General features: G+C 34.7%; 1 protein-coding gene across 1 annotated transcript in view; it reads right to left on the bottom strand.

The window, feature by feature from the left end:
* VPS54 overlaps positions 1-15,320 on the bottom strand; it is an 88,042-nt gene that overhangs the window by 39,200 nt on the left and 33,522 nt on the right. The window contains exons 6-14 of the mRNA XM_088984770.1: positions 10,748-10,904; positions 10,539-10,627; positions 7,622-7,878; positions 4,233-4,404; positions 4,079-4,162; positions 3,577-3,989; positions 3,020-3,173; positions 2,199-2,280; positions 582-661 (exon numbers count right to left, since the gene is read on the bottom strand). Of these exons, the coding sequence (XP_088840896.1) occupies positions 582-661; positions 2,199-2,280; positions 3,020-3,173; positions 3,577-3,989; positions 4,079-4,162; positions 4,233-4,404; positions 7,622-7,878; positions 10,539-10,627; positions 10,748-10,904 (1,488 nt within the window). The remainder of the gene's footprint in view (positions 1-581; positions 662-2,198; positions 2,281-3,019; positions 3,174-3,576; positions 3,990-4,078; positions 4,163-4,232; positions 4,405-7,621; positions 7,879-10,538; positions 10,628-10,747; positions 10,905-15,320) is intronic.

The following is a 15,320-nucleotide window of genomic DNA, read 5'->3' as shown; positions in this document are numbered from 1 at the left end:
ACTTGCCAACATTATGTAAATCACCAAAAGGGTCTACTTTTTACTTCTAATAGTAATATATAAACATTTTAATTAAAAAAGATGAATTTAGGACCTCTATCCCAATCTTTTGTTGTATATGTATTTACTCCCCTATGTTTTGATATCAAGTAATAATTCCTCAACATTATTAGGTAATCTGACTACAAAAGTAATTAATCATTATCATCATCTAAGCCTTGTCCCAACTGTATGGGGTCAGCTACAAAATAAGAAATAAGAAAACCTGTAATGTTGAAAACAATCACAAATCTCTACAAGGGGCAAATTTCTCAACTATGCAGTTTTCCCTATGCTACTTCAGTTAAAGGGGTAAATTTCCCAACTCTTTCTCTCTCTCTCCGTCAGTCAATATTGGATGCAGCTCTGACAACCAGTGACACCCATTTATTTATTATATACTAGTGTTTCAATGTTGCACCAAACAAATGGTTTTTTAAAATGTGTTCCCTATTGGACTTTATAAACATTCAAATGATGTAATTCTATCACAAAAATCAAGTGATGAAGTGAAAGATTGGAGGGAATGTGTATAAAGATACCTGAGCCACTCGATCAATCTCAGAAAGCAATAGATCCTTACGTGACTTGGGTACTTTCAGGAAAAGAACTATTCTGATTTCTTTTTGATACACAGTGAAGCAATGTCAGAATATATCTTGAAAAAATGAAAAAACATACGAGAATAATACAAACAATTTCTGGATTAGATGCACTAAAATCTTACAATTAAAAGAAACAGTAACAATCAAAGAAGAAGAACCATGTCAAAAGCTCATAGAAAGGGATTGCTTGCAGTAATCAAAAGTTCAAAAGACACAAAGAAGCTTTTTAGACATAAAAATTTTAAGGAAAGAGCAAGAGAAACCAAAGAGAGAAAATAAGAGAGAAGACTCTTTTTGTTGTATAAGGAGCATTTTGATAGTGGTTGAACTGAATGACTTATGTTTTGTCTTTTAGTAAACAAAATAATAAAATAATAAAATATTTGACACTATGGTAATAAATCCAACTTCATTTTCAGCCATTGAGGAGCCCACAACCTCCTTAATAACTTATTTACAAAAAGAAAAAGCAATAAACAATTTAGTCTAGACCCTTCATCTGTTATCAAATGGTCCCTAAGAAGAAAGAATACAAAAGAGTGAACCATCTCTTAAGCCTGCAAAAAGGTAATTATACTGTCCAGAAGGGGATTGCTTACTTTTCAGGTATGGATTGCTTACTTTTCAACTCCTCCCCACCTTTTGGTGGTAAGCTATAGTAGCAACTTGACTATTGTATTTCATTATCTTCATTCCTAAATCAGATTATTTATACCTTTTATGGTTTGTCATAATACAAGATATGTTGGCCATTTCCAAATCCATGTCAATGTGTCCAAAACTGTGTCTATGTCAAGACACAATGCCTCCTTTATTGAACTGTTTTTATCATCTTTGTTATCGTCTAATCCTTGTCCCAGTTATATAGAGTTGGCTATATAAGTCCTGTTTCACCATTTCATTCTGTTCAGTGCTATATCCATCAATAAATTATGGGGCTTAAATCATTTCTTATTACTTCCACTCACGTCTTTTTTCAGTCTGCCCATAGCTCTTCTAGCCCCTTCAAGTAAGAGATCACTTTTCCTAATGGGTGCTGTAGATAGTCTTCTATGCACATGATCAAACCATCTAAATCCACCTTCTCTCATTTTATCATCTATTGGAGGCTGGAGCTACTCTTAGGTTACTTTGTATGACTTCATTTCTAACCCTGTCCTTTCTAATTTTACCACTCATCAATCTGAACATTTGCATTTCTACCACTCATTTTCTGGGCATGCTGTTTCTTAACTGCCCAACACTGTGCTCCATACAACTTCTTTATAGTAAACTAAAAAGGGCAGTGCAGTGCACGAGGCTTCTGCCAGTCTGGGGAGGGATAGACGTATGCAGCCTTACCCCTGCACATACAGAGAGGCTGTTTCCAAGATTTATTTATTTTTGACAATCTGTGTCAGCAAATCATTCTAAAGTTAGTTGTATCAAGAACTAAATTACCATATAGCAAGAGTAATAAACTAACTATATTATTACTGCATATTCTGGCCCAATAGTAGCACAGATGTGACAATTTCTAATGATAGAATACATATTGGATTTGTTATCACCTACCTGGAATAAAGGCATAAATGAAACTAATAACCTGACTTGCTAGAGCCAAGTGCTTAGAAGTTATGGACTTCAAACCAGTAACCTGTGATAAAAAGGAATACAGTTAAGCAAGAATAGGATTACTACTTGATATCATAGTATTAATATAGAAAGCAGAAGAAACCAATTACTGGTTCACTAGAACCAAAGTACTAAGAATATCAGTGATGTACGCTTGATGAGCATACATAATAATATGCCAAAACATATTCACATAAAAGACTGACTCCCTTGCAACATGGAAGTTGAGAGGGAGAATCATTAGGCAACACTATGATATTGTTGTGGGGGTGGTTGCATGGAAACTACATTTTAGGCATCAGCTAATTTATTGAGTGGACCTTCTAATCAACTTTCAAATTAGGCTTCAACAAGGTCAGATCAATTTCACTTTTAAATTTTGATTCTTCAAAGATGAGAAGTTTAACAGAAAATATTGAAATAGTATAAACTTTCCTCCATTAGAAAAAGCATTAAGGGAAATGGAATTTTCTCTGAAGCATAAAAGTTTGTTTAATATAGACATGATTAATACTCAAAAACCAAACTAATACAAAAAAGAAATAGTAATATAAATTGAGTATGACAAATTTAAAGAACAAAGTTTCTATTTGATGTAGTATCCCATTGGCATAAACAATATCCATACAAAACACAAATATAAACATATGTTTGCACATAGAGGATCTCTTTGCCTTTTATCTCAGTTTTCAACTCAACAACAAGGCTTTCCTCTTTAGAAAGCATGTGATCAATTTGGTGCTGACAATAATAAAATCTACCTGCATGGCGCCAGCTCCAAGAACAAGTTGACAGGTTCTTGTGTTAAAAAATTTTAAAATTTCCACAACACGATGCACGATTTCAGGTGACAATGCTGGCAAAAGATTATTCATATCAATGTACTCTGACAACAGCTTCAGCAAAATTAAACCACTGAAAAAGAAACAAATAAATGAAGTTAGTTTACTTCCACACATACACTATTCAATATCTTTATCAGAGTACATTGATATAAAAGAAACAAACAATTGCATGGTTCTTTTTGTATATAAAAGAAAAGGAAGACTTAAGTCTAACATATATAAAACAGTATCAAATAGGGACCTGAATAAACGAAACCACATTGAGTTCTAAGATATGAACAAAAACATTTAATTGACACATCACTTTTACAGAAATCACACAAAATTTGATTTAAAGAAGAAACAAGAAAGAAACACAGTAGATATGCCAAACAACCAATTCAAACTGAAGGCTTGTAAATTTGAAGGTATAGAAGCAAGCTGGAGGAAAGATGCACCAAGAATTAAAATACCCATGGGAAAGAATAACTAACCAGTTTACCATGTGATAACCAACACCTTTATACACAAGAGTCTGAGAAGTGGATTTTACATGCTCCTTTGTATTATTATCATCATTCTGGGATGAACGAACAGAAGTTTGAGTTCCGTCTTGGTTTTCTGCAGCCTTGGTTTTGACTTCTATGGTGTCATTTGATGAAGTTTTAATGGAACTACTCTGTTCAGTATTCTGTTCAGAAGAAGACATTCCAGTATCTAACACGACTGAACCATCATTTCTTGAGACCCCTTCAGTACTTATTTCTACATTTCCAGGAACATCGGCCTGGTTTCCATTCATTAGAGATTCAGAATAAAGAATTGAGTCAATGATTGCTTGAAATTCATCAGGGACATCTACTGGACCCCATGACTCTTGGTCAAGAATTGCCTTGATCTTTGCCATCTAGGGTAACAAATCGGAGCTGTTAGAATGGCAAAAATGTGCATATCTCACACAAGCTAAACACACTTCACACCTCATAAAAGACTAACCCGAGAATCATGTTGAAACTCCACAAAAGCTTTTGACTGTGATTGTAGTGTTCCACGGATGCTATAGCCCAACCTTCCACCAATCTGTTTATTTGAAAGTAGTTTAAAATAATAAGCACAAATTTTAAAAATGCTCCTCAAAGATTGACAGTACCTTCTCAGTAGCAGTTATGAAATCTTGGGTGATAGTATATATGCTTAAGAACTCCTGCACTCTTAACCTAGGATGAAGAAGAGCTCGAACACCAAGGAGCTTAGCCCATCTTCCATGAGCAGCATCACAAGCTGCAAATACAGCTTCAGTATTCTCTCGCAAAACATCGGCTCTGTTAGAAATCATGTCTGGTTAGAATGCTGAAATTATATAAGCAAGCAACAAATCTCTATCCATATATTAAAACTGAAAATGACAACAAGCTGTAAGTTAAGGCATATAATAAAGAAATTAAATAACAAGACACTAATCCAGAAGTCCATAAATTCAACTTTCTAAAAGATAAAAAAATATGAAAGCAGAGCATAGCAAGCTAACAGCAAATTCCTTCTTATGGCTCTCCAACTTGAGTTTGTTATCTAAATTAACTTTCCCTGATTTGTGTGTCATGTGTAGTGATGTCATAGAGAATATCTAGGATAACTTGGTAAGATTCCATGTAATCAAGATTGTAACTAATTTAGTCAAACAAAATAACTTTTGCCAATATCACATGGTAGTTGCTTTGTGTCACCATAAGTACTATCTAACCCTGATGATAATTATTAACTGGAAAATCAAGCAGACAATTTTGGCAGTATAAAGATGCAAGCTATATTCCTGTATTGTATCAGTACTGATTACTACGAATAGGCCTGTATCCCATGAGTCACACATATTGGGCCGATATGCACCCGTATCGGCTTGTATTGCATTGTAATGGACAATACTCACCGATATGAGGCAATATCGACTGATATGCATAGAAAGCATTCCATCTCTATTAAAAAAGTTGCAAGTTAGGTGATTTGAATGCAAGTGGCCCAACGCCCAAGACTTAAATGCATCCTCAAACCCCTGAATCATCTTCCATCATTTGATAATAAATGAAATAAAATAACTTTTATTAACTTTAATGTCCACATGCAATCCAAATAACTAACACATGTTTGTGTTCAACAACTCTAACTAAAGATTAAAAAGAATAATATTCAAAATTAGTATTTTCTAAACTAAAGGAATAAATGATATATAAAATAGACATTTATATCAAAAATGGTTTTTAATCTCAAGAAATTTAGACAAAAAAAAATAGTAATAATAAAATAATTACAGTAGTACCTAAAATTTATAAATTTTCAGATGATATGTATGTTAAAATTTTTATAAATTATTAATCGATATTTTATTTTTCATTAAATAGCAACATATTTATTATTTACAAAAATAAGATATTCTCTACAAAATATTCGAGAATATAATATAAAGTGAATCTATAAAATCAACTAACCTACATTTATATCAAAAAATTGATTTTTTCTTTTACTTTAAAAATCTATAGAAATAAAAATATTAATAATGGAATAATTATTTTATTAAATAAAATTTATGAATTTGCATATGATATGTATCATAGAAATTTTAATAGATTTGAATATTTTAACTTAACATTATAATTTTTGTAAATTTCATTAATTGATATTTTAATTTACATTTTATAATAACATATTTATTTCTTACAAAAGAAAAATTGTTTACCAAACATTAGAATTAAATTTTAGTTGCCTTTCTTGTTAATGTTAAAAATTAAAAATAATAATAGTAAAGTAAAAAATAATTAATATAATAATTGCATATGTTGTGTCCCTTGGACTTTAATAGAAAATAAAATAATAATGGCTTTGAATGTATTAACTTGTAAAAATCCATATAGTATGTGTCTTGGACTCTTGATTGATGCATTATCAATAAAATTGTATAGTATCTATGCATCCCTGCTACATTAATTGTAATATATTTCTATTGGTTTTGATTGATGCATTAACAATCTATTGGTTTTGTGTATGCACTTCCCTCCCTCTAAACCTTAACTCTCTACATCAATTTCTCTTTTTTTTTTTTTTTGTTTCTAGTTTTCTTATCTTCTCTACAGGTCTGGTTCAAGCATAGAATTTTTTTTGATAAGTAATTTTATTAACAGCAAAGAATTATCAGAACAAGCTTCCCGTGGGGAGGTGAGAGATTCAACTCATCCAAAGGCAGTAGAATACAAATAAAATACAGGTACAAGTTACATTTGAACCCAGAATAAATAACCCCTTTCTTGGCTAGAAAAACAGCCATTCCATTGGCCGATCTCCTATCCCATTAAAAAATCACTGTTAAATTGCTAGTAAGCCAATTGATCTTCTTAAACTCATCCCTGTATTCCCAAATAACTGTCTTCGGGTTTTGCAACCATTCCACTCCTGTTTTGGAATCTCCTTCCACCATTAGCCTGGTAAATTTAATTTAAACATGTGATTAGGGAAGTGGAGAAGATTGCAAAGGAGGTTGAGGCTGAATTTAAACGGGTCCAAAGAAGTGCAAATGGGCTAGCTGACGGTTTAGCAAAACAGGGGGCATTGAGACAGCAATTATTTTGGGCTGCACCGTAATGAGGGATAGAATAGAGTGATTAAAGGGGATCAATAGTCCCATCACCAAGTTGTATAAACTGTTTACAATCTGAATTTTAATAAAATACATGTTTACTGATAAAAAAAAATTTAATTCATTTGCTAACTGTAGGCCTTGTAGAACTGCCAAAAGCTCAGCCCTGATTGAATCTCCCACACCGGTGGACCTGAAAATAAAGCAACCACTTGTCCATCTTTGTTTCTAAAGACCCCACACCAATCCCAGAAAGGCCTGGATTTCCACAATTGCTTCCATCAAATTTAAGCCTAATGAAATCATCTACAGGAGTAGTCCAAGGAACAGAAGACAGATTCCTTCTAGATAAGCTAGCAGCCACCTCTCCCCAACTCCTCCACAGGTCATCATAGGAAATTCCTTTACATTTCAATTATAGCTATCAATCCAACAATATTTGCCTCAGTGGTTCAATGGTCTTACCACCCACGTAAGGTTTCTCTTCTTTTGAAATGTTATTGATTTCTACAGAAGCACAAACCTTCAACAGATTATTCCTCTTAGAAGACCTTAAAATTTCAGCATAAACCCCTTTTTATCACAACCAACCCCTAAAGAAAAAATTATTTACATGTTTATAACAAAATTATTATATTAAGCATCACAAGAAAAAATTATTTTACATGCATGGGGAAAATATTATCTGAGACAAAAACATAAAAGTTATATGTAAAAATATCCTTTCCTAAACATTCGACATCGTGATAATTTGCATAGATTTATTTCATAAAAATAAAATGAACTTGTCATTTAAAAAAGTCAAATAGCACATAATATAAAATTCTAAATAGCGAAGACTGTATTTAGTAGAATGTCAGAGACCAAGTCATGTCAGTTGTAAAAAAGGTTAAAAGACCAAATAAAGAAAAGCTAACCTGAAATTTTTCGACATATTTGATTGACTTGAAACATCATTTGCCTTTCCCTGAAAGGAAGAAACCTTGGTAGCATCCTTCTGAAGAGAATATGGCTGATATGAATTAAGTTGACTATCACTCTCTTGAGATTTTTCTGCAGCTGCTGCACCCCGTGTAATTGCTGCAGCAACAGAGTCAGCAGCATAGCATCCATCCAGGCTGCCCATGATCCACTCAATAGCCTTTTTAACTTCAGCAGCCCGCATTAAATGTGCCTGCATTCACTAAATAGAGGAATTACATCAAACTTAAGACAGTATTTACAGTGTAGCAGAAAAAAATGGATGAAAATCCTTGAGTTCATAACCCAATATTGGTCCCAGTTCTCTGGGGTATTGGGAGGGGTGGGCTGGATACAGTCCTAATGTTAGGCATTGGGTAATTGCCCAATATAAAAAAGAAAAAATATTACAACCAGTGGATTGGATACAGTCCTAATGTTAGGCATTGGGTAATGGTCCGATATAAAAAAGAAAAGATATTACAACCATATCTCCTGAACTGTGAACCCTATCCCCCTAATTTTATTATTTTCCCAGCATTATCGTTGATAGCAAAGGGAATAGGTTGACCTATGTTTGGTTAGGCCAGGTGTTCTTGGGTCCAGTGAAGCCTAAATACTATGGGTTAGGCCAAACTAAAGACCAAACTCAGACCAGAATGTAGGCCCAAGACCATCCAACTATAGACTTGAGGAATAGTGTGGACTTAGGCCAAGTTGCCAACACATTTCACAGCTTATGAAGTTTTCACCATTCAGGGATGATCTCAATTCTCAGCTATGGAATCACTATTCCTTCAAACCATTCATACTTTATTGTGCTTACTATCTTTACCTTTGATTTCTGGGTATTTCATATTTTTTCTTTTGATAAGTAAAAGAAATTCATTAATCATATAATGTAAAAACTACAAGCATCCCCGGGGGATGTGTGAGATGCATCTGCTCACATATCAGCAAATGTCACGTTTCTTGTTAGCCATTTAAATTTCTTCATTTCGTTTCTGTAGCACCAAATCAAGACTTTGGTTCTTTCAACCATCCTACAATCAGCTTAGAATCACCTTTAATCAACAAGCTTTCCATGTTTAGCTCATATGCAATCTGGACTCTTTGCAATAGTATGTGGCCTTCCTTATTTTTCCTAATCCCTCTAATTCCAAAGGGGCCCGGGTTGCCTTGACTGCTTCAACCAAAATTTAGTTTCACATATCCTTCTAGAGGGGGCATCTACACTGAGGTTACTCTTTCCTTTCTAGAATAACTTCTTACCATCACAAACCAATTCCTACAAAGGTTATCAAGGGAGAATGGTGAGAGAATGGATCTAATTTTCTGACGACCCAATGTATATGGCCCTTGTCATCACACACTTATGAATTGAGGTAACCAAAAAATTTACCCGTATCTTTCTTGAAAGTACTGGCTAATCATGACATTTAGTGCAGATCTGGCTCTTGGGCACAACTAACAAACTTTTCTCAAACACCATAATTAATCCCCATTCCCATTCTCCACCAAGAAGCTAATATCAAATACAACCTTATGGTGAAATCTCATGATACCTTACCATAGAATACTTCATATGTGGATGATACATCCCTGGACACCAATCAAAAAAGTTGTTGATAACCATTCTTCCTCAGAGTCCCCTCCTACCTACTGAACCTCTATATAACCACTTCCCAAACAATGGTTTGTTTACAACCCTCCCCCTCCAGAAAACCACCCAGCTATCTGGGATCTTGAGAGGGGTGGACTGGAAGCAGATCCAACCATTGGTGTTTTTTTTTTTCTTTTCTTTTTTTAGGACAATGTGGCCACTGTCAGACCCGAATCCAAATTCTCACACTTGTCAGACCAAAATTTTACCATTACACCAAGTAATGGCCGCTTACATCTAAATACCTGAACTGATTTCAAAAAGAACTTTCCCTTAAGGATAATTGTGGCAATTACAACAAGGGCAACACATCCTTTCACTCCCTAGACATTTTTCAATTTTTTATGTTCTCTATTGTAGATCAAGTCTGAAAGAATACTCTAGAGTCTAGATAACTTGATCCACACATGCATTCCCCCCACCCCACACCACTTGAAACAAAGGGATGACCATATTCAAATGACTATCCAGGTTCACCATATTAAGGAGGTAACCTACTACCATTTCTAGAAGTGCACATGCTATTAGCACACCTAAAATCCATTTCAAAATGATAAATCTATCATCACATGCACTTAACCATTTTAAGTGAATCTTTCATTACTTTTCTATGCAGCGCAGTCCCTAGACTTCTCTAGAACTTCATGGTCTTTAGTGATTCACTTTGGTGACCCTTTTCCATCTTTCCCAACATCCTCTCTCTTCCTCCTGATTTTAGATTCAATGAAGAAATTTAATTGTTACAAATTCAATAAAAAGAAAATAGTTAAATATTTGTCATATCAAAAAACAAAAAAAAAAATGAATTGCACATGATGCTCAAAAAAACGAGAGTACCAATTGGAGAAAGAAAAGAAAGGAATAGCAATCCAAGAATTCCACATCAAAGACAGAAATAAGCGAGAAAAGCCTTTAGAAAGCAGAAGAAGAAAATATCCAAACTCCAAAGTGCATTTTACATCCTTAGAGGATGATCCTCTAAGATATGGTAACTGTTAGCTTTATTGAGTAGTAACAAAAAATGGTTTATGTACATGCAAGCCAAGCACCCTTCTTTTTAGGCTGGCCTCTGCCACCAAAGCCATACTCTAAGTCTAGGATATCTTCCCAACCCATTCCTTGTTATTTCTTTTGACATAGTGGTTACTTAATATTCACAATATCAGAAATAATAAATAAAGAAGAAAAAAAATAAGTTAGCATTACCATACCTTTACAACCTTGAAAATAGCATCCAAAAGTTGAACAAAGCTTTCGGATGAAAGGTTTCGCAACTTGCTTGCAAGTGTTGAGCCCCCACCTGAGTCATAAGAAACAAAACAGAAGAACAACAAACTATTGTAGAAGCTAAAAACCTTGACGTGAAATCATAAGTGAAAATTCAATAACAGAAAATAGTAATTATGCTATTGAATCTGACCATCCCCTTCAATTGCTCTTTCCCCTGTCATCAAATCAGATTCCTGAGGTCGGGCAACCAGAATGGGAAGTAACTCTGCAACTGTTGTCTTAATAGCAGATTTCATATCAGCAATCAGTGTATCACGATATATCCTCAACACAGAAGGGAGTTTTGCCTGAAAAGAACCATGATCCATGAGAAGATGCCCTAAATAGAATTTATAATGCAATTCCATTACTGAATACGGAAGTGCCCAACACAACAATGCAGATAACAGAATATAAGGATGATTCAGTGGTTGCATTTACATAAAGGGCACACTTGACTCTTATGGCAAACATTTCAAATATGGAGCTTCAATCATCTTTATAAAAAATAGAGGGAGACTATGCTACTTGCCTCTCAAATGACCACTTGCATAAAACACTGCCTAAAACAGAAGCAGCTGGAAACAGAAAAACAAATCCTGACTTGAAAACTAGTTTTCCTTTTTTTATGCAGAATTGCCACATTAATGTATAAAAAACATAATGTAATGGGAGTGTTATCAAAGCAACGAATAGTCAAACAATCAGTCAGTTGAGGACCATTCCAACTGATCCAGTAATGACCACTTGACCTAGTCAACAACAACATTGTTTTAAAACTTAATTTTTTCCTGCTTGTCTCTAATTATTTAAAATTATCCTGTATATGCTTTAAAATTTCATGTTTAAACATAGTTGGGGTGATTCTGTGATTCTAATATATAAAATATAAACATAGCAATAAATAAAATATCTGTAGAGGAGTTCTTGTAGGTCTTCTTCTAATCAACAGTGTGCTGGTATCGTGTTGCTACACAAACCATCAAGGTTGCACTTTTCTTTGAAAAACTAAAGCTTTCACCCCTATCTCAGTCTATCCAACCCTGTTGTTAAATGAATGTTCTATATCATTCTTTTTTGCACATTTGCAATCTATATTTACTTCGATATGAGATTACATTAGTGATCTAAATTTTGAACATATTTATTTTGCGTCAAAACTTGATGTAGGACAGGATAGAGGTCCTACAAATTTCAGATCTGGTGGCAAGCTTTATGGGGTGAAGGAGATGTTAGGGGTGTTTAAATAAGGATGGAAAAGAAAGTACTCAGCTTTCTGTCTATCAAATAACGGGCAAGAAGTTAGGAATAGAGGGAACTCTAGTTGTAAAGTAACAGCAAAAAGATAATCGCGTAGAAGAAGAAATAGGTGAGAATGAGGGAGAAAAAAAGAGAAAAATACATGGCAACAACCATAATTCACCAAACCAAACTTTATATTGTCAAATAACTCTTCCTTAATTGCAATTATAATGACTATCTATAGACTCAACTTATGAACTCGGGATGTCCCATTACAGACTCCAATTTTAACTAGAAAACAGACCCAAATCAACTTCTAATTGCTTTAAAATTAAAGCAAATCCATAGGTAAACCCATAGGGACGCTCCAACTTCAAAACAACTCTGACAAAACTTTAATAATCCTACTTAGACTAACTTAATGTAAGGATATCATAAATTACTAAAAATAGCATATCGCAAGTTCCGTATAAATTATAAATGTGGGAATTACTATGAATAGTATGTCTAAAAGTTACCATAGTAGTAATTCTGAAATAAGAGAAATTTTCTAGAAATATTAAAAGTTTAAAACCATATTCTTAAGAGACCTACAACAATATCAATATCCTAGCACCCAAAAATTCTAAAATCTGTGGAGTCGGATGGCTTTATGCTAGTTGAGCAGAAGCATAAAGCCATCTAGTTCATGGAAAATAAATCAGATGCAGGAATGAATCAATCTTTCTACTCAGCTGTTCAGCATGTTCACATAAAGGGCAGAAGCATGAAACCATTGAATCAAGGAAGATAAGTAAGATCCAAGTATCTCTCAGTCCATAGAAAGTTGACTTGTTCATATGTCTCACATTACAAGTCTATGGGAACAAGCCTTGTTTATAGTAAAGTGATAAAATATTAAAATTGAATAAAAGAAAATCTTTATAGTAACATGGCAGAGAGAACCATAAAAGAAAATCTTAAAAACCATCTCCTGACATCAGACTAAAAAGAAATAGAACTTTTTCGAGCCTATGTATCATATTCAATAATGCACTAGGCAGTCCATTAATTTTATACCACATCTTCAAAGACTGTTAGCAGCAAAACCCAATCAAAAACAAGGAATCCAACATCCACACATGACCTCTATGATTCCAAAATCTTTTTCTATTCCTTACCAGTTAACCCCCCCCCCCCAAACCACCTAAAAAAAAACATTCCAGAAGATTTTTGCCTTAGGACCCCCAAAAAATAAGGCCATAAAGAATATATCTCTGGAAGAAATGGGCTGAGGGCTAGAAGATATTCGTACAAATGACTTGCTTTAAGCTCTCTAAATATCATTCTTTTAGTTCAAGGGAATATGGTACACCAACAGCAAGCACATAAAGGTCATACAAACAAAATAGAAAAATCAGGAAGCAGCAACAAAAAGAACTATCCCTGCACAACAACCCCAATAGAAAAGTTGCTATGTAAAATAGACCACCACCTTTAGAAAATAGTAAACATACAGCTATTAAGAATCTATGGCAACATTACCACATCCTGTTCCCACCAAAAGCTTGGTAAATACCATCACAACATTGAAGTACTTGTTCAATTAACTAGGATCCTTTATTGCCAATCAACCACTACCAACTCCCACCAAAGGACCTTAATGGTGTTCTTAAGCCCACACCGCTGAGAGCAACCAACCTAAGTCTACAAACTTCTCTGAACAGAACCTAGGATCTCAGAAGTCACAACCTAAGTCTCTTGATCATGGCTCTGAACAAACCTAGGATCTCAGAAAACCTCCCCATTTTTTTGAAGATAAATAAAGAAGAAAACTTGTTCTTTTTTTTTTCGATAAGTGAGAGTAGTTTTAGTAATTCAAATAAAGAAAGTACAGTCAACCTAGGAGCACAAGGTGTTACCTCCCCCAAGGACTGAAACATAAACACTAAACAAACACAAGCCTGAAACACAGTTACAAGGTAGCCAAAAATAGATCTCCTCTTGATACCCTTTGCTTGGCTAGAGAATCAGCCATTGCATTTGCTGATCTGCTGACCCACTGAACCCTGACTGTCATATTTCTTGTCAGCCATTTAACTTTATTTAACAGATTCCTGTAGCCCCAACAAGCTGTTTCTGGACTTGTCAGCCAGCACACTACTACCTTGGAATCCCCTTCTACTATCAAATTGTTTACTCCAAGTTGACTGGTCATCTGTATACCTTGTACCGCTGCTAGTATCTCGGCCCTTGTACCGCTGCTATCAAATTGTTCACTCCAAGAAAACTTGTTCATTTTTTATCAATAACAAAGGCAATTTCATTAATAATGAACAGGTACAAGGAAAAAGCGGAGAGATAAAATCTCTTAACTCTCCCCAAAGAACAATCAAATTACAACATAGCCCAAAATAAATTGTCCCTACCCCCCCCACCTTGTCTAGCAAGTGTGTCAGCAAATGCATTGGCTTCTCTTCTTTATGAAGAAAATTATTCATAAAGAAATAGATGACAAGTAGTCACCCCACCTCATACAAATAGAAATACCACATAGAAATCTCCCCATTTCGCTAAGGAGATAAGGAGCAAGACAAAATCATCATCATCAACATCACCTAAGCCTTATCCCGAATATGGAATCAGCGACATGAATCCTGTTTCAACATTCCATTCTGTTTAGTGCCATATCCATTGTTATATTATGCTAAGAGGAAATGCAAAATAATATCAAACTTTCTTGCAAATATTTCTTGAAACAACAAATAGCAATTGTGATTGCATTACCAAATGAGGATTCTCAACCTAATCAAAACATTATTGACAAAAAAGAAATAAGTCAAAATAACAAGTCACTGATAGCTGTGGAGATTTCCGGTGGATTAGGATAAATTGTCAACAAAAGTGATTATGAGCATTCATGGGCTGGCGGTTGATGGCTAGGATGCGGGAGTTTTGGCTCGAGCAACTAGTGCAGCACCTTGGAAAGCTATTCATGCCATCCTTCCTTTTCTCTACCCTTTGTCGTGTATAACCTGTGCTCCGAGAATTTGGTAAGATTCAGGGAACATGTGTGGGTGGGGGAGGTACCACTTAAAGATCAATTCCCTTCTTTATGCTCCCTTTCTAGGTATAAAAATGAGCCAACCTCCACCTTTGTTTCCTCTTATGGTCCAAGGCCTGATCTTAATTGGGATTTGGGGTTTAGACTAGGTCTCAGAGAATCAGAGATGGATATGGTTGTCTTTGGTTCATTTACTTCAAAAGGTCTTCTAGGATCCTTCTAAGTTGGACTCTTAGATTTGGACCCTCTCCTCTTCTGGCTCCTTCACTTTTACCTCCTTTTTCAAAGCCCTAACACAACCTTCTCCTACTCCTGCTTATTCCTTTCCCGCTAAAGAAGTGTGGAGGAAACCGGTCCCATCTAGGGTTGGGGCACTTTGTGGGAAACACTCTGAAAAGAATTAATACTTGTGACCAAATTCAAAGAAAGCAGCCTTTTT

This window comes from Nelumbo lutea, chromosome 4 (assembly GCF_056320005.1).
Source record: "Nelumbo lutea isolate HS-2025 chromosome 4, American lotus-T2T, whole genome shotgun sequence".
NCBI classification, from domain to species: Eukaryota; Viridiplantae; Streptophyta; class Magnoliopsida; order Proteales; family Nelumbonaceae; genus Nelumbo; species Nelumbo lutea.
This window is presented reverse-complemented; position numbering and strand designations above follow the sequence as displayed.